The 19,294-nt window shown below is 41.4% G+C and overlaps 1 protein-coding gene across 1 annotated transcript; it reads right to left on the bottom strand.

The window, feature by feature from the left end:
• Nucleotides 1-10,875: 10,875 nt before the first annotated feature.
• LOC104449145 (ABC transporter C family member 3) lies at nt 10,876-17,469 on the bottom strand. The gene is made up of 10 exons (XM_010063185.3): nt 14,969-17,469; nt 14,546-14,632; nt 13,807-14,457; nt 13,475-13,639; nt 12,831-13,125; nt 12,519-12,733; nt 12,128-12,433; nt 11,977-12,040; nt 11,448-11,687; nt 10,876-11,347 (listed from the first exon to the last, which is right to left on the bottom strand). Exons 1-10 carry the CDS (start codon nt 17,375-17,377, stop codon nt 11,235-11,237), a joined length of 4,545 nt encoding a protein of 1,514 aa, XP_010061487.2. The 5' UTR covers nt 17,378-17,469; the 3' UTR covers nt 10,876-11,234.
• Nucleotides 17,470-19,294: the final 1,825 nt, after the last annotated feature.

Raw genomic sequence — 19,294 nt, 5'->3', positions numbered from 1 at the left:
ATAACTCTTGGATGATTAACGTACGTCTTCTCCTCTCCCGCGCGCTCTCTCTCTCCAAAAAGGAACAGTAAGCACAAGGCCACTGTTTTCTCCCCTTCCAAGGCGAATTGACGTCATCGGATCGAACATGGCCAAATTCTCTTCCTCTTATCGGCGTCGGTGTCTAATCTGTGGCTAACAAGGTACGCTCGAATCCATGGTGTGCTTTACGATCGGTGATACGTGTTATTTCCCGGGCTTCGTCTTCCGCATTTCTTTAGGGGTTCGATTTAGTGTCGAATCCGGTTTTTCGGGGATCCGTTATTCCCAACATTGGTATCAGAGCCCTAGTTCACATTTTCCCGACCTGTATGATGTTTTTTTGATTGAATTTTTGCGAAGAAAATCGGCCAGCATGGATCGGGGCAAGAAATCCCGACACCTGAGCAATGTTCATCAATTTTTTCGAGTTTCCGTAATTTGAAATCGATTTATGAAGGCATAGGGTGAAAGGGCTTGTCGAGGCGAGTCCGGCGACATGTCGTGCGCCGCCGGACGACGCCGAACACACCCACACGCGCGGCCAGAAGGCGCTGCGCGTGGATGCGACGCGCCCGGAAGCGCTGGCTTGCCCAGCGCATGCGTCCCACGCGCCGGTCGGCGAACCGGCACGTGCGCGACACCGGCGGCGAACTGGCACGCGCCGGTCGGCGGACTGACGCGTGCTGACGTCAACATGACGTCATCCAACGGTCAGTAACCGCTGGGATGACGTCATCGCTGACGTCAGCACCGACGACGGTTGGCCGGGCGGTCACCGGCCGGCGACCCGACCCGACCTGACTTGCGGACGCTCGGCACACATGCGACACGTGCCGGCTGACGTCTGCGTGACGTCATCCCGTGCACGCGCGCGGCACGTGCCGTCGGTTTGCCCGAACCGGACCGACTGGCTCGACCGGTCCGTCTGGTCCGACCGGTCCGACGTCCGAGGACTGTTGACCCATTGACCGTTGACCGACGACCGTTGACCGTTGACTTTGACCGTTGACCCAAAAAAAAAAAAAAAAAAAAAGGAATTTGTTTCTTTTTCAATTATGTCTGTGTAGGTTAGAGGTAATCCATTTTTTATTCTGCATTTGTTGCATGAATCATGGAAATTTAAGTATTTTCCATTTTGTTTATTGTGGATTATAAGTGATCCATTTTAGTTCTGCATTTGTTGCAAGAACTATGATGCGTTATGCACGGATACCTACAATCCCGAGAACGGATGAAGGAAGAGCTAGACTGAAAAGGCTGATGAAAGAGTTAGCTGATTATTGGTGGCATGACGGTGATTTAGTATCACACGTGGTCAGGGTCAATTAGATGATACAGGAAATCATCTGGAATTGTTATCTCATACCGGATTTTGAGAAGGTGTCGGCTTTGATGAACACTCTTCCACCTGAATGGCAAGCAGTGTTAGATCGGCTATGGGAGGTCAACGTGGTCCCGGGTTATAAGAGGCTAGTGGAAGCTTTTGTGAGAGAGCATTATAGGATTGAGTTGGCTAAAAATTCAACCCTTAGATTAAGCGCCACATGGCGCAGAGTGAATGCGCCTTGGTGGCGACATGAGAGCTCTCCAAAAGTTTTTCCATGGTTGACAAATGTGCCTTCAGTTTTCTCAGATACTTTGATTGATAGATTAGAAGGGACTTTCCCTATTTATTTCTTAGATTAGTTTGAGATGTTATTGAGTGTGAATATCTTTTTCTATGTTGATATTTTCTTCTATGTAGTGTAATGGATTGTTGTATTATGTTGAAAGTATTATTGTTTTATTGGATATCAATTATCTGTTGCTTTCTATTATTGCTGGTTGCTGTGGGTAATTAGCTGTGGGTAGTTTAGAAGTTTTTGTAGCTTCATAGAATTGATTTTGCATATGACAATCATATTAATGATAGTTTTAAGTTAGGATTTTTGGAGGATGATTGGAAACGTAGTGACCTTTTGATTCTAAAACCTTACTTGAAATTGTTCATTAATATGATGGGTCTATGCAAAAGGGATGCATAAATGATAGGCATTAATTATTCGTGCATATAAGTCTGATGTGTTCAGATCGATGGTTTCAGCAACTAAGAACGTAATTGCTTATATGAATGGCAACAATTGTGGAATATTGAATATGAAGATTCAATATGTGCTGGAAAAGCTAAAAGCACTAGAAGCTCTTGACCATATTATGGAAGATCTTGAGGATGCTGTGCGCCACCTTGAGCTGGTAGAGGACCACTTGACGGCATGTGAGCTGAAAATAGATATTTGCAATGCTGGTTCTAGCTCAGAAAGGGCTTTGAGCTCTAAGCGCAAACGTATTGATTCGTTCAATATGTGGGAATGCAAAGGATCAAGTCCTTGTTGTAAGAAATCAAAAGTTAACCAACACAAGAGAGGAAAACGTCCTCAAACAAAACAAATGTCAAGAGTGAGGTGTTACAATTGTGACAAGAAGGGTCACTATGCTCGTAACTGTTGTGAGCCGAAAAAGGTAAACACCTCTTGTACATTTGAGAACTTTGCTTATGTGTCAAGTTCTGCATTAATTGGCTGAATCCAATCCTTAGTGGACTGTAGATTCAGGATCGACAGACCATGTAGCGAATGATAGAGAATCATTCGTGGAATTTCGACGATACCAACTGGAACTAAGCGGATCTATGTGGGAAACAACTCCAGAGCTGAAGTTAAAGGGATTGGCACCTGCCAACTAAACATGTGTGGTGGCCGCACCTTGTTCCTACATGATGTTCTAAATGCTCTGGAGATTCGTTGAAATTTAAGTGTCTGTTTTTTTATGTTGGTTAAGCTTGGTTTTAGTGTGAACTTCCGTAATAACAGTGTAGATTTATATTTGGATACAAACTACTATGGTTGTGGTCACTTTCTGGATGGTTTTATTGTATTGAATGTTAACTATGGTGATGTCAATATGTTATTCCCTTGTTTCACATCTTTTACTTCATGTGATAATGATGTGAATGTGTGGCATGCTTGACTTGGTCATATTGGCCAACAACATATGAATAGACTAGCTAAAGAGGGCTTGTTAGGCAATATTGAAAAAGTCGATTTGTTCATATGTAAGCATTGCCTATAAGGGAAAAAACGACAAGGAAACCATTTGGAAAAGGTAAAAGAGCTGATGTTCCTCTGCATTTAATCCATTCTGATGTCTGTGGTTTAATGAATGTGAGAAGAAGGCATGGGGCTGTTTATTTCATCATTTTTATAGATGATTATACTCGACTCGGATATGTCTATTTGATTTCTCATAAATCTGAAGCATTATGTTGTTTCAAAAGGTTTATGAACTTGATTGAAAATCAATTAGACAAGAAAATAAAAGCATTGAGATCCGATCGAGGTCGAGAATATTTATCTTATGAGTTCAGAAAATTGTGTGATGAAAAAGGAATAGAAATACAGTTGTCTATTCCACATACTCCTCAACAAAATGGTGTTGCAGAGAGAAGAAACAGAACCCTACTGGAAATGGTTAGGTCCATGATGGTGCATGCTAACTTACATATCACTTTTTGGAGTGATGCGTTGTTAACTGCTGCCTATATACTTAACCGGGTGCCTTCCAAATTAGTTAGTTCCACTGCATATGAGTTATGGACATGTAGAAAACTGGACTTAAGTTTTCTTAAGCCATGGGGTTTGCTGCCTATACTCATGAGTCCTCTTACAAGTTTGGGAAATTGGGTCCCGAAGGAAAGAAGAGTATTTTAATGAGATACTCCGAACACTCGAAAGGGTATGCGTTCATAGGTGAGCAAGAAAGTGGGAGTATAACTGAATTTTGAATCACGGGATGTCACATCCTTAGTGGATGAATTTCCTAAGATGCGCGAAATAGGAGAAGATTACTTCCTATTTGAAATCTTGGATCAAGATAATGATATTAGTGGAGTTCGTCCAAGTGGGAGTAATATGAGAAGTGATGAATTGAATTCAACTCATTCTCAATTACAACCACATGATGAAATGATATCGTCATTATCTAATCCGAGTGGGAGCATAATGGGGAATGATGTGCTAAGTGTACAATCTCCCATACGGCAAACAAGTCGCCAGAGTATTCCCGGTCGAAGTTTTGACATTGAAGGGGAAACTTTTATGATTGCTCCACAAGATGAGGATGAGCCAAGAAATATTAATGAGGCTTTGAATTGCCCTAGTAAGGAAAAATGGATTAATGCAATGGAAGATGAAATAGAGTCAATGAAATCAAACCAAGTTTGGGAACTGGTTGATCTTCCAAAAAGGACGCAGAGCTATTGGGAACAAGTGGGTTCTCAAAATAAAGCGAAAGGCTGATGGCTCGATAGAAAGGTATAAGGCCCGCCTTGTGGCGAAGGGGTATAATCAACAGGAAGGAATTGATTATGAAGATACATTTTCTCCTGTAGTGAGATTTACCTTGATTCGCATAATTCTGGCAATAGTGTTTAGTATGGATCTTGAGTTACATCAAATGGATGTAAAGACTGCTTTCCTCAATGGAGAATTAGAGGAATGAACATATATGGAACAACCTGCTGGTTTTATAGTGAAAGGCCAAGAAGAAAAAGTATGTCGACTTTTGAGGTCGATATATGGTCTTAAGCAGTCATCAAGACAATGGTATATACGTTTTCATAATACCATAATGGCATATGATTTTACGATGATTGATGAGGATGATTGTGTATATATCAAAAGATCCAAGGATCAATTTGTGATTATATCATTATATGTTGATGATATACTAATTGTCGGAAGCAATATGGAGCTTGTTAATACTGTCAAAAGTTGGTTGTCTTCCAATTTTTGAATTGAAGTATATGGGATTTTAAACCCATAGACACTCCTATTGCAAAAGGTGAAGGATTGAGCCATAGACTGTGTCCAAGGACTCCACAAGAGAAGGAACAAACGAAATATATTCCTTATGCTAGTGCTATTGGGAGCTTAATGTACGCTATGATGTGTACAAGACCTGATATATGTTATGCAATTGGAATGGTGAGAAGATACCAATCCAATCCAGGTCAAGTACGTTGGAAAGCCGTTAAATGAATACTAAGGTATCTAAAGGGGACTGCTGATTATACGTTGAGTTATTATGGAAAGGATCTGCAACTCAAAGGCTATTCTGATGCTGATTGGAGAGGAGATTTAGATGAAAGAAAATCTACCTCTGGATTTGTTTTCTTACCGAATAATGGCACCATATGTTGGAGCAGTAAGAAACAAAAGTGTATAGCCTTATCCACGATGGAAACTGAGTTCGTGGCATTATCAGCAGCAATAAAAGAAGATGTTTGGCTTAAGAGATTATTGGATCATTTAGGTGTTATTGGAAGTGCTGCAGATTCATTGTTGGTTAACTGTGATAGCCAAGCAGCAAAAGTGTATACCAAAGATCCAAAATATCATGGCAAGACCAAACATATAGATACCAAGTATACTTTTGTCAATGATATGATTGCACGAAAAGATGTGAACTTAGAGTACATACTACGCATAGAATGGTAGCAGATCCTATGACAAAGCCAATACCTAGAGATGTGTTTTGTGGCCATGTAAAATCTCTAGGATTGCGTAGAGTCTGATGTACTGGATTATAATTTCCCTGAAGTGTTCACATTTGATGAAGTTGTGTTTTTTTCATCATTAATGCCTATGAATCTTTGTTTGATCTTTATGCATCTTAATGCTCAGTGCATTATTTTAAGTTGAGAAAGTATGTCGGATAGATATAAGATTAGCCCACTCACACGGGTAATCGCCTCTATTTTTTGTATGATAAATAGAGATGAGACTGTTTTTAAACTTATTATCTAGGTGATAATCGAGAGCTCAAGCTTAAAATACGTATGTCGCCTTAACTGGGTGTTAAGATGAGGATATAATACTTACTATGTCCGAAAATAAAATACCCCACATATTTTACTTTAATTTGTCTATGATGCCAGATGTGAGTTCTAATGAATTTTGTGAATGAGTAGATACGTGAACTAAAGTTATACATTGGGTATGTCTGAACTATCATCTGTACGGTATTGAAAGGTGTAGACATACGCTCCATGGGAAATGAGTTAATACTGTAATACGTATTTCATACTACGTATGCATGAAACGACCAATAAGAGTGGCAAAAGTTTGATCTCAACTTTTATAACGTGTGAGACTCTTGAGGAAAATAGTTCCTCAATTTTTTTGTCTCCTCATGACTCTTACTTATTCTCAAGATTTCTATTTAGTGTTTGCTATCTTAGGGTGTTGCCAATGGTCATGTGTTGATTCGATCTAATGGGGCATTTCTAGAAAAGCAAGCTGAACTGAAATTGAGAGTTTGAAGGGAAGAGGAAGATCGAATTTGGAGAATCACATTATAGTTTTTGTATTCACCAGTTAACCAATTATAACTATCTTTGTGATAATCATAATTGTGAATACAATATATATATATATATATATATATATATCATTGTTTAAAAGAGATCAAGAGAGATATAAATGTGATCAATCGATCTAGGGTACTACATACTAAATCTACTCGGAGTGTGACGCCCATTATGAGCTGCTATATATTCCTAACAGATGTATAGCAACGAGCTCTCAAAGTATGCTGGTCGCACGGATTATTCACCGGTATGAATGTTGAAGAGAGGTAAAGAGAATCCTGTTCAGCTCACCATGTGCGAGTGGGAGATGATGGTTTTATTAGTAATGGGCTTAAGGCCCGTCCGCCCAAGTTGGGCCGAAAAAGCCCGGTCCACGGGAATACGACCCGTGGATGGGGGGACGTATAAAAGGGAGGAGAGAGAGAGAGAGAGAGAGAGAGAGAGAGAGAGAGAGAGAGAGAGAAGAAGATAACTCTTGGATGATTAACGTCGTCTTCTCCTCTCCCGCGCTCTCTCTCTCAAAAAGGAACAAGATAGCACAAGGCCACTGTTTTCTCCCCTTCCAAGGCGAATTGACGTCATCGGATCGAACATGGCCAAATTCTCTTCCTCTTATCGGCGTCGGTGTCTAATCTGTGGCTAACAAGGTACGCTCGAATCCATGGTGCGCTTTACGATCGGTGATACGTGTTATTTCCCGGGCTTTGTCTTTCGCATTTCTTTAAGGGTTCGATTTAGTGTCGAATCCGGTTTTTCAGGGATCCGTTATTCCCAACACCATTCATAAATGAAATGACATTTAGAGATTTGTTATTTTTGTTTGAGTGTAATCCGTATATTAATAAAATAAAGGGTACACATATATTTATAGAGACGGTAAAATTAACTCGAAATCAAGATTTTTATGCCATGGAATATGGATTTTGCTCAAAATGTCATTCTGTATGATATTGTTTTATTTACAAATTTAGGTATTTTGTGACTCAAAAATACTGATATTTCGCCCGAATTTTACAATTCAATTCTCGATTCTCGTTTCATGAGCATAAACATTCGATTCACAATTCGTATCTTAATTTGACACCTATGGATTACGGGAAAATATGGCAAGATGATTGTGGCTTCATTCTGTTCTTTTATCGAGGTTCTGAATAGGGGTAATTCGTGTGAGGATTTTTTCTGTCGAGAATTGATTCTTCATTCATCTGACGACATCGTTTTTAAAAATAAAAATCTTGTAGCTTGTTATCTGGTGTTTTCTTTTCTTTAAGCTAGGCAAATAAAAGAGCAGTCCGGCCATATACTCGCTCTTCCCAAGCAATGCCATTTCTTCTTTCGGTCATTGAAATGGAAACCAGATTTTTGCCAGCATCAGTAGAACCAGAAATTAGTAGTCGGCCATGTGAGATGTTCTGCAGATCCTCCTGCTACATTTATTCGGATTTCTGTCACTACCGTTCAATGCATGTTACAAAATTTTCTACTGTAGGATGATTATATAGTACATTTAGCGTGACTGTCAGAGCTTGGAGTAGCCGTCTACCTCATAGCTTAAGATTTTGAAGATGTCGAAGGAAGATGTTTCATCTCACGTGCACTTAAATTTTCCATTGGTAGTTTTTCTTCAGTACGTTAGATATTTACTTTGCTGTTTATTTAACTGTATGCTGAGTGCTTGAGGAGTTGCCTCGATGAATTTGTTATTCTTTTGTTGGTAATGATGGATGTATATTAGCTTTTTGGAATCCAATCCTTAGCAAGTGAACTGGATTACTGATGATAAAATGTTATATAGCAAACTGAGTTTGTCAAGGATTCCTTTTTTAGGATTTGCGTTCTATTCCGTATCAAGCTTTCAATCTCTTTCGCATGCCCAATGTACATCTAGTAATTGGGAGCAGTCTGTTAACTTTTAACCATTCCATTGATAGGACACATAAACTAGGTTGAATAGTTGGTGCACATCAAGGTTTGCCTTTTTCATCGCGTAGAGAAATCAATGGTTACTTTGATGTACTTTTGAACTAAATCTATCCAATCTAAATATGTTTTGTTCTCTGAATTTCTAGTTTCAGCTATGAATATCCTTGTTTAATTTGGCTAAAGGCACAATTGTCATCAGCCAAATTTCCTTCGATTCTCTTATCAAATGTTACTTCTGTTATTCTACTCCAATCCTTGAAAACAGACATTTTCTGCTTTGGTGCTCTGATTTTAGTGTTGTTGCCTCTGTTTCCTGCTTAACTGAAGCATTAGATTCTGCACTTAAATTACTGTGTTCCTGTAGTTATGAGGTCGCTCATTCTTTTTCTCCCCTAGCTGAGCTCCAACTTATCCATAAATCTTATAGTTTCTTGATTTTACTGTATTAGATGTATTGGTTGCTTCTTTTTCCCTTTTATCTTGTCAATTTTTGGTGGGAATAGGTTGTTCCTTCTTACCAATGTATATGAGGATCTATGCTTCTCTGTTTGGATGGGGATTTTGGGGCGAGGAGTGGAGGAGTCTGTAACATGAGCAATGTTTTGTCTGCAATGATCAGCTTTGCTGTGCTTGGTTTGCAGTTTGTAGAACAAGATGGGAAGGACCAATCACTTCTCGTACATTTTGAGGATATCGGAGAAATTTGTTGGAGAAGTTGTGAGCGCCTCATAGGAGGAAGCTCTGTGATTCTGTTGAATCTGTATACAGCATGACTTTTCAAGTTTCTTGAAGATGAAGATTGACAAGGGTACTGTTGAAAGTGACTCGGTACTGCTTTCCCTACGAATGGTTTCTTGCTTACTAGTTTATTTTATCCCATGCCTTACAGGTTTAATGTGACGACCCAAACCCGGGGTAGTATGGAGGGACGGACTAAGATTGCCTCGGTAGTACGTGGGCAAGGAGAGTGTGACGGCCTGAGCGACAGTGCGCGGGGAGGAGGGATGGCGGTGCGTCTGTGCCTCAGTTTCCGGACGTGTGTAAGGAAGGGGTCCCTCTCTTGTCTCACATCGCCTAGGGAGGGAGTCTTGGGCTAGCTTATAAGGCTTGGGACCCTCTAACTGTACATACCTATTATGAGGGAAAAAACTGTTGCTGGGATGGAGGTGTGCCCCCGGTAGCGCAGATGACCCATAGGGAACAAAACCTTGAGGGAGGCTATGCAGGTGTATGTACCCATAAAGGACAATAGAGGTTTATGTACCCATAAACCTGCCCTCCTAAGAGGGGTGGAGAATGTGACGACCCAAACCCAATATGCATTTTCTTGGGCGAAATGTCGAAACAGTAATAACATCATCGCTCTAAATTCTAACTTGAAGGCTTGGAAATTAGAATCTTGTAAAGCAGAGCATTCTTTAAAATCTGGAGTGAAATGTCTGTTTCAGTCCTTATAAGCAAAATATCTGTTTTTCATGGCAGGAATGATGCTTTCAAGCAAAGCTAGACAGTACTATCAATTCTATTATTTGAGAGTCGGAAACGCGTCACTTATTGAACTTGCTTCTTTGTTAGATTTTTGCTCTTTACGAGAGATAGTTATTCGATTGGAACCTTGAATAGGCAGTCTTATAAACTGTTGGAGAAATTCAGTGGATAGTAGAATTACTTCACTTGATGATGGCTATTCAAACTATTTACTGACTGGCGGGCTTTTTATCTTCTGATAGTGCTAGAATCTTAGAAGGTGTCAGTGTTACCTTTCAGTACTTATGCATATGTATGTGTGTGTGTATGTATGTATGTATGTATGTATGTATAGGATTGGACTGACTTGCTTTAACCGAAGGGCCATATACGTATATCAGCCGCATGTGTATCGTGCGGTTCGCAGGTGAGGGCAGCATTGTCGTTCCTAGTCTCTGTTTACTTGTATTTTTCTCCGTGTTGGCATTATGACAGAGGTTATCAGATCCTTTGGTCATAATAATATTCATTTATAGATGATTGGAGCGACAAAATAACAGCAGGACGGGACATGTTACTATTTTCCAGAGAGGTCAAGAACATTTTTTTTTTTTTTGGTCAGATAGAGGTCAAGAACATTAATCTTTCTAAGAAACAAGAAATAAGGCAACTTAGGCAAAGTTGGACCAAGTTGCAAGAATGCCAGCATTTTGAGCAGGTACTCTGATTAGTTGCCCAGATTAAGTGCTTGGGAAAGCTTGAGGACCTGGAGATTTTTGAGACCCAGTAGTTTGCCCGCATGAAGTGAACTGTGTATCTATCTATTATGGAAAAGGTCGAGATTCGAATGCACAAGATTTCCAAGCGCTTTGGGGATTCGTCCCGAGAGTCTACAACTAAATGAATACATTTATAATCTTATTCTCGAAGAGTCAGTTCTCTTCTTCCATCAACAACTGATCTCTTAGCATTGCTGACGCCACCTGGTAGGTGGTGGAACAAGAATCAGCTCATTCCAAGATTGATTAACTAATGATGTTACCCATGAAAACAGAAGCAAAATACCAAGTAGACGATTTATTGAATGCCGGTTCCATCAAAAAGTACATCAAATGCATTAGTGAGTTTTCTCCTAAGCAATCTGAAGCCTGCGATTAAAGTACATTTAAGATTGCATGCATGACAACATTAGCGTAATTTATTTCAAGGATGTGATCTGACACTAGTTCAACCTCCAAACCCTTCCTCGGGCTTTAATTTATGCCTACTCTCTCATAGTAGCCTCATACACTACAGCAACCAATCAAGAATGACTTGCCTATAATAAAACAAGAACATGACAGATGACATAGAAGGCTAGTCACACTTTTCATCATCATCAGAGGAACTATTCCAATGCAATCATACTGCATTCCAGTTAATTCCCGTAAGTGGAGGTTGATCTCATTGTGTATTCCGCCACCAGCAGCGCAAAGGACGATGACTTGTTGTCCAGTAATCTCTTCGGAGAATCATATTCTTCCACCAGCCCTGCACAGGGGATCAAGAGAGCTCGTATCATTTCACTTAAGAAAAGATTAATGCAGAATGCAACAGCAAGAGCTAGGAGAAATCTTTAAAAGATACTGACCATGATCTAAAACAAGAACCATGTCACTATCAAGAACAGAAGTGATACGGTGTGCAATAGTTATAACTGTACAGTCAGCAAAGTGCTGCCTCAGAGTTTGCTGTATCAGATTATCAGTAGCTGTGTCGACGGATGCGGTAGCTTCATCAAGCACTAGGACCTTGCTTTTCTTGAGCAGCACGCGCCCAAGACACACGAGCTGCCTCTGACCCATGCTCCAGTTCTCTCCATTCTCAATAACTGCATAATAACAAATATAGATAACAGCTATGAAAAAGAGAGGGTGGAAAAGGTTATCAAAGATATTGTTTTGTGTTTTTGGAAACATCAAACTTATGTTTTAGTGCTTTTCATGCCTGTCCAAAAATCTTGAGATAATGTGAAGATTGATTAATGTACAATGTAAAGGATATGCAAACTACGTGATCAGTTAAACTTCCAGGAATTATATTAAAATGCCTCTTCATATAAGTGCATCTAGGAGAACCACAAAAGAGCAGTCACAGGAGGAAAAGGGAATAAAATTTACCAGCAGAATCTAATTTTCCTTCCTTCTTCTGGACCTCCTCTGCAAGTTGGCACTTATGCAGGGCCTAAAATTTGCAGAAACCTCATTAACCGACATCATCGATAAATATGCCTCTTATGTTATTTTAACTTGTGCAAGGAAATGAACAAACCTCCCAAATCTGCTCATCTGTGTACTCCTCCAGAGGGTCCAAGTTGCTTCTTATGGTCCCTTCAAACATGGTTGGGTCCTGAGGGATTATGCTCAGTCTAGACCTCAAATCGTGCAGTCCAATCAAGGAAATATTGACGTTATCGATCATGATTTGACCAGCTGCAGGTTCCACAATCCTGAAGAGTGCTTGTATAAGGGTTGATTTACCGCTTCCAGTTCTCCCCACGATCCCAGTTTTCATTCCACCAGGAAAAGTGCATGTAATTCCCCGCAGAACAAGGGGTAAGTGTGAAGCATATCTGACCTACGTTCCGCATGGTTGTCACAAAAATAGGTCAATCGCGAATTGTAAAAGCTGTAATATGAGATGATACAGAAGCTTCATGTACCTGCAGATGGCAAATGTTGATCTCTCCATGTGATGGCCAAGAGATTGACGGGTGATTTTCCTCTAATATAAGAGGGGGCTCGCTCGGAATGCTGGTGTACTGCAGTATCCTCTCAACTGATATGATTCTGTTCTCCATAGTGCAGAGATTCCAAATCACCCAAGCTTGTAACATGTTTAGGTTAAGCCCATAGGTCACGGCCAACCCCGCAATGGCTTCAAACATCAGGAAAGAAGCAATTTAAATGTTAAAAGTTCCAGAAACAATTAAATAGATACAACAGCATTTGAAAATCTAAAAGAAAGTTCTTACCTGGATCGATAAATCCCTCAGGAACAGAGACTAGGAAAATCAAAGAAAAGCCGAAAGTAATCGAGGATAGCATGTCTAGGCGAAAACACAACCATTCCATTGCCCCAGCAATATGAAACTTGGGCCGCGAGTATCCATCGGCAAGTTTCATATTTGTATCTTGGAACCGTGATTCTTGATCAAAGCTTCTAATAGTGGTGGCTCCTGAAATTGTCTCAGCAAAGTGCTGTATTACTGGAGCTTTGCACACCCCAACCAACCTTGACAATTCTCGTGCAGAAGATATGTAATATTGCTGTGGATGCGAAAAATAATTCAGTCAGTGTATAGTTTCGCAAATTCAAAAGTATCTACACAGACCCAATGTATATAGATACTTGTTCAAGCTCACGATGTGCCAACAGTTTGTCACTCATGAGAAAAAAAGTGAAGGACTTTGACGAACAAGCACACAATTTCAAGGCTTTTATGAGAAGACAGTTGGGATGGAAGTGTCACCATTTCACTCCTTCCATGAGTGAGGAAACAAAATAACTAGCGGAATTCATCTTAAACCAGAACAATCCTACTGAAAAGAAAGAAAGCCAAGTCCTCTTTGCTCTTCTTGACAGTTAGAAAAAGATCGGAAAAGCTCGGATGATTACCTGATACCACACACAGATTGCAATGACAGGGATAAAAATTATGAAAACCTGCCATGCAACCTGAGACATCACAGCGATAATTCCAAGGAGCTGGATCATCGAGAAAGCAAATGCTGCAACTAAATATTGCATGTTTGTATCCACGGCACTCTGGTCTGTAGAAGCCTACAAAAGCAAAGAAAAGACGCCATAATAGATGCAGTTGCGCATGGATAATCGTAGTCAACACAAACGAAAATACAAGCGATTGGATATAAGACAGACCTCTGCAAGCTTAAATCGAAGAAATACATACCCCTGTAACAATATCATAACGAGCATCTTATACATACCCTATTGAGGATTCTTCCGCTTGGAGTAGAATCAAAGAAGGACATTGGGGCACGGAAAATACAAGAGTGCATCCTATTGAAGAGCTCAGTTGCTGTCTTGAACCCAGCAGCTGCAAGAGCAGTAGATCTTGCAAGAACACATAGAGAACTGCCAGCAGCCAAAGCTACATAGACCGCTATTAGAGTTGATCCTGTAACGGCAGGTTTGACATCCTCGGACACTGGAGTCGCCCAGGCCATCCAATAATTACTTCCTATTTGAAGAAGCTGAAAAAGAATATGTGCCAGCAATATGACAGGCACAAGAGCTCCTCCATATGCCATTGTGATGTATTTCCAGTACACAGTAAATCCGACTCTACCTTGCTCTCTTTCTTCTTCTTGAACAAGCTGCCCTTTGGTCCCAACATCATTGATGACTTCAACTTTCTGAGAAGCTTTGCTTTCGTCCTCCTCGGTAATCTTCCCATTAGGATCCACACTGCCATTTTGAACATTGCTACTAGATCCTCCACTTGCCGGTGTGTCTTGTATGGAATCTACCTCTGACAAGGCTTTCTCATGTGCACCTACAAGTTCCATGAAATTTGTCCCTACATGAAGTATATCGTTGTATTTTCCTGCTTCTGCAATCCTTCCATCCTTCATAACCTGATGAAAAATAAGAACAATGCCTTGTATCGTGACTCTACAACTAGAATGAATGAAAAACAGGTTCTGTAATTTGTGAATTGCTCACCAGTATGAAATCAGCCGCGGGCAAGAATTCCACTTGATGAGTTACGTAAATCACAGTTTTGGTACGCAAAAGGCCCAACAAGCATTCCTATCAAATACAAATTCAATAAGTAGTCAATCCAAAGCACAAACACAATGCATGCAGCAATGAAACAGAGTTTGGCAAATCTCGCCAGAGAGAGTGAGGAGGGAGGCCCTTAAAAGAACTACCCTGCATGCAGCAATGAAACAGAGTTTGGCAAATCTCGCCAGAGAGAGTGAGGAGGGAGGCCCTTAAAAGAACTACCCTGCCTCCAAGAACCAAAAAGAAAGACAAAAAATTAGCCCATCTACAAATATGTGCTTCTATGAGTGTGAGGCTGCATGCGTATTGCAATGCTACCAAGTGCCAACAACTCGGAATTAGCAGGTACTTGCAGGTTACCTTAAAGAGATGAGATCCTGTATGAGCATCCACAGCACTAAAAGGGTCGTCAAATAAGTAAATGTCCGCATCTTGGTAGACCGCACGAGCAATCTGAATTCTTTGCTTTTGTCCACCACTCAGATTTATTCCTCTCTCTCCAATGACTGTTTGATCGCCGTGTGATAGAATTTCCAAATCCTTCTTCAAGGAGCATGCTTCAAGGACCCTTTCATATCTCTCTTTGTCCATCTCCTTACCAAATAAGATGTTGTCGATGATCTTGCCACTCTGAATCCATGGAGATTGAGCGACATAAGCCTTAGTTCCACACAGCCTGAGGGTCCCAGATATCTTTGGCATTTCTCCCAGAATGCAGGAAAGCAAGCTTGATTTTCCTGAGCCGACGGTACCACAAACAGCGATCTTCATGCCCCTTTGTGCCTTCAAATTTATGTCCGTAAGTGTGGGATTAGACGAAGCCAAGTCCCAGGAAAAATTCCCACCAATTATCTCAACTGCTGTGTCAGTAATTCCCTGAGGAATCCTCTCAACAACATCATTCTGCAGATCATCAAGACACAAGAAAGATGCTATTCTGTCGAGTGAGACCTTTGTCTGAGCTATCATTGATATCGTGTCAGGAAGATTGTAGATGGGCTCTTGGAGGATCCTAAATGTTGCGAGGGCTGATAAGATTTTTCCAGAAGAAAGCGGGATCCCCATCAACATACATGCGCTGAAAGTGACGACGGAAACGAAGGTGGGTGCGCCCCAGAAAACGAAAGAGGTCATTGCTCGAGTGTAAATGAACTTCTTCAACCATCCTACCTCGGCATTTCGAAGCTCGAAAATCTTCGACAAGAATTTCATCTCCCATCCCTGAAGCTTCAGAATTCTCACGTTCCGGAGAATCTCCGAAGTTGCCTTCATCCTTTTATCTTTCGATTTCATCATTCTGTCCTGATACTTCTCCTGCAACTTACCTAAGGGAACATTTGCTAACATAACAAGCACAGTGGCCACGAAAGCTGCAATGCTGGCAAGCCCGAGATTTTTGTACAAGATCCCCAAAGCCAAAGCTACTTGCAAAAGCACCATCCATGGGTCGTGCATGTACCAAGCAAAGTCACCCACCCTCTCCGCATCAACAGACATGAAATTGATAATCTCTCCACTAGTATGGCCCTGTTTTGACTGGCACGAAAGGGTCAATCCCTTGTCATATATCATGGCAACCAACACTGCTCGCATCCTAATCCCAACCTGCTGTAACCTGAAGAACCATTGCCTCTGTGACAGGCACTCAACGAGCTTCGCCGCTAAAAAGGCTGAAACTAGCGAATAACCTTCATTTTTGTATTGGCGTCGCCCATTAAGAAATTGAACAAGGGTATCAATGAGGTATGGGCCAACATAAGAAGCCAACACATAAAGAAGCGCAAAAACTGCTGTCATAAGAATTTGTCTCCACACAGACAAGAACAATGCCTTCACCAGCCTCCACGTAGTCACTTTATCGCTAGCCTCACCATTGAACCGAAGCTTACTTCTGAAGTTTTGAGAAGCCCCTACCACACTATCGCCGGAATCAAGTTGAGGAACATCCTCAAGGTCCAAGGTTTTCTTATTCCCAATGGAAATAAGAGGACTCATCCAAGAGAAAGTAACTATGCTAAGTATACCAGCTCTAGAATAAGGGGTTACCACATCGCTCCCTCTAAACTTATTCAACCCCACACAATCCCTATTACTTGAAATCAAATTATTCCCATTTAAAAGGGGCTCTTCAAGGAGGTTCTCTTCAACCTCATTTTTCCCGAAGAACCCCACATAACAGAAGTACGAACCGGTCAAGACAGAGATTACGTCGGATACAAAATCCCGAACCGGCAACAAGCCAACATGTTTCTCATATCGAATGACGTCTAAAACAAGGGAATAACAGGAAATAGAGAAGTAGAAGCCCCACCAAACTCTTAACAGGAAAGGGAACTTGGATTCCCCAGAATCAGAGTTGCGACCATGCAGGTAAACACACATTACCCCCCAAGCAAGAGTCGTGAGAGCTGAATCCACAAGGGAGACCAGTCTCACGTCCGACCAGCCATTTCTATACCAATAAAAATAGTTCAGCACACACAAGGCGAGATTGAACAGAGACACGCCCAGGGCCCAACAAAGAGTCAGCTTATACAAGACACCTCTCCCCCTCCCGCGACTCCCCTTTGGACCCTCACCATGCCCTGCCCTTATTTTCTTGTAAACCCACGAGACGAGTAGGGCAAGCAACAACACCAGGTGCAGAGAACCAGAAAAGCCACGAACAAAGATGGGTTGGACGAGGAAATCGCTACCTGAGGACATGAGAGCAGAGGAGGGAGAGAAGAGGGTCAGGGTGACCTGCTCTCGTGAATCAAAAGGTCCCATTATTTCGGGGGGTTGGTGGGGGATTTCTGCAACCTGGGAGTGCGGGGGTGCCCTGGTGCTTCGGGAGAAGAGTCTCTGAAACAATAATGTTGTGCGGGAGAAACAAAGAGGGGTGGCGTTGTCCTTATATACACTCGTGACTCAGCGGAAATTTGTGCGTCATTCGTCGCCATTTGCGCACGCGCCTGCTGGTCCACTAACGCAAGAGGAGGTCAAAAGTGGGGTTTTGCCTTGGGAAAGGGATAACGTGGTGCGCAAGCCGCAGCACACGGAGATAGCCACCATTCTTGGTTTGCCATTGAAGCAGAGGCGGACAACGACATAAAACAAAAAGACGGAGACCGGGAGACCTTCATTTCCTGGAAAGTACTGAGCTGAGCTCGTCTTTTTTAAATCAACGTCGGAATAAACAAAACTAACGTTGGCACGTGTCACGCGGTTACATAGATCAGCGACGAAGTTCACCAATCACGATAACCTCCCGTGCTTGTGCTGTCTTTCCGGAGAAGCTTTTGCTAGGCCGATGTTGAAAATTCGAAGATGTGCAGGGTTGACCCCGTTTTGCCTAAGACGGGATGTATCCCATTTGGAAAATTACAAAAGCCACAAAAATAAAAAAATTTTGAATTTTATTCATTTTGACACATACCTATTTTTTTTTTTTTTTTTTGGTGATACAAAATATTTCAAATTTGTATTTATGTGAGATATTTACCCTCCATTCAAGTTCCGATTTAAGTGAAACCATGAATGGACCTAAACTTAAAATCAGGGAAGGAGAGTAAATTTTCTGCAAGTATGCATCCCACAATAGGTGAACAACTCCCGTTCAAGCCCTTTAGGGACAGCCTGTTAGCAGAAAACCACTTGCCCTTTAGGTCAGAGCTTAGAGACACTTAGAGATGTCAGGATGGAAGCGTTTCTAACCTACCCAAGCTGCATTTCTTGGAGGATCCTACCAGGCTGGAGAAGAAGATGAGTTTAGAAAGCCATAGAGAGAGTTTTCATAAAACACTCACTTTACTTCAAGGGACTATGCCCAACACATTACACCCTCCATGTCTTATATAGACAACGGAGGTCACAAGGCAACAAACAAGGACCAAGCTCACGAGTCTAGAAACAAACAGAGGCACCGAAAACTTATGGGAGGAAATTATTCGCACACTATGAACAGTAATTGTACTGTGAACAATACTTTCCCTAGTCTAGTGCTATAGTAAAAGTGAACAATGACTTGCTACAGTGAAATTGTACGGACTCAACGGTCTCGTCCGTCACGAGCATTGTAGCTACAAACCGAGTCATCTGAGCTGTTTTCTAGGAGATGTGCCTCGTACTTTTGTTCAAGGGCTTCAAGGTCTTTAAGTGAAAGGATTTGATTCAGCCTTCGTGATGAGGATGCTTCTTCATGAGCCCAATGTGATTCTTCTTCTTCAGCCCAGTTTGTGTTTTCATTTTCTTGAGTGTTGGCAGGAATTCTTAGCTGAGGCCAGTTGGATGGTTGTGCATAGAAAGATGTGTCCATGCTTTGAAATTGTTCGTAGGGATCTTGGGACAGAGGGCCTCCAAAGCGCGCATAAGGGTCCTAGGTGGATTGGACAATGTCATATTCGCTTGTCATTTCAGGCTCTTGGGACGATGTGGCTTGTCTGTATTGTCCGAGTGCTTCCTTAGCTTCTAGTGCTAGGTCATAATGATCCCACATAGTGGGTACATTATTCCAAACATTTTCGGGAATGGTTTTGTTTTCCTGGCACATGATTCTCTAGAGTTCTCGGTATTCGTGTTCACAAAGTCTAACAGATCTTGAATAAGATTTGTGAATCTGTGCTTCTCGGCTGTCCAAGTAAGGTTTATAGGATGTGGTTCCTATTTCCTGTGGGGCATTAATGATTCTTCCATTATTTGTGAAAA

Source organism: Eucalyptus grandis, chromosome 6 (genome assembly GCF_016545825.1).
Source record: "Eucalyptus grandis isolate ANBG69807.140 chromosome 6, ASM1654582v1, whole genome shotgun sequence".
Taxonomy (NCBI): Eukaryota; Viridiplantae; Streptophyta; class Magnoliopsida; order Myrtales; family Myrtaceae; genus Eucalyptus; species Eucalyptus grandis.
Note: the sequence above shows the minus strand (reverse complement) of the source record. Positions and strands in the feature narration are given on the sequence as shown.

Bases quoted from the DNA above. Each gene is read 5' to 3' on its own strand.
- LOC104449145 (XM_010063185.3), bottom strand. From the start codon at position 17,377: ATGGGACCTTTTGATTCACGAGAGCAGGTCACCCTGACCCTCTTCTCT. The intron at 14,633-14,968 runs GTAACCTGCAAG...TGTATTTGATAG, and splicing joins CAGGATCTCATCTCTTTAAG to GAATGCTTGTTGGGCCTTTT. The intron at 13,640-13,806 runs GTATGTATAAGA...TTGCTTTTGTAG, and splicing joins GCGGAAGAATCCTCAATAGG to GCTTCTACAGACCAGAGTGC.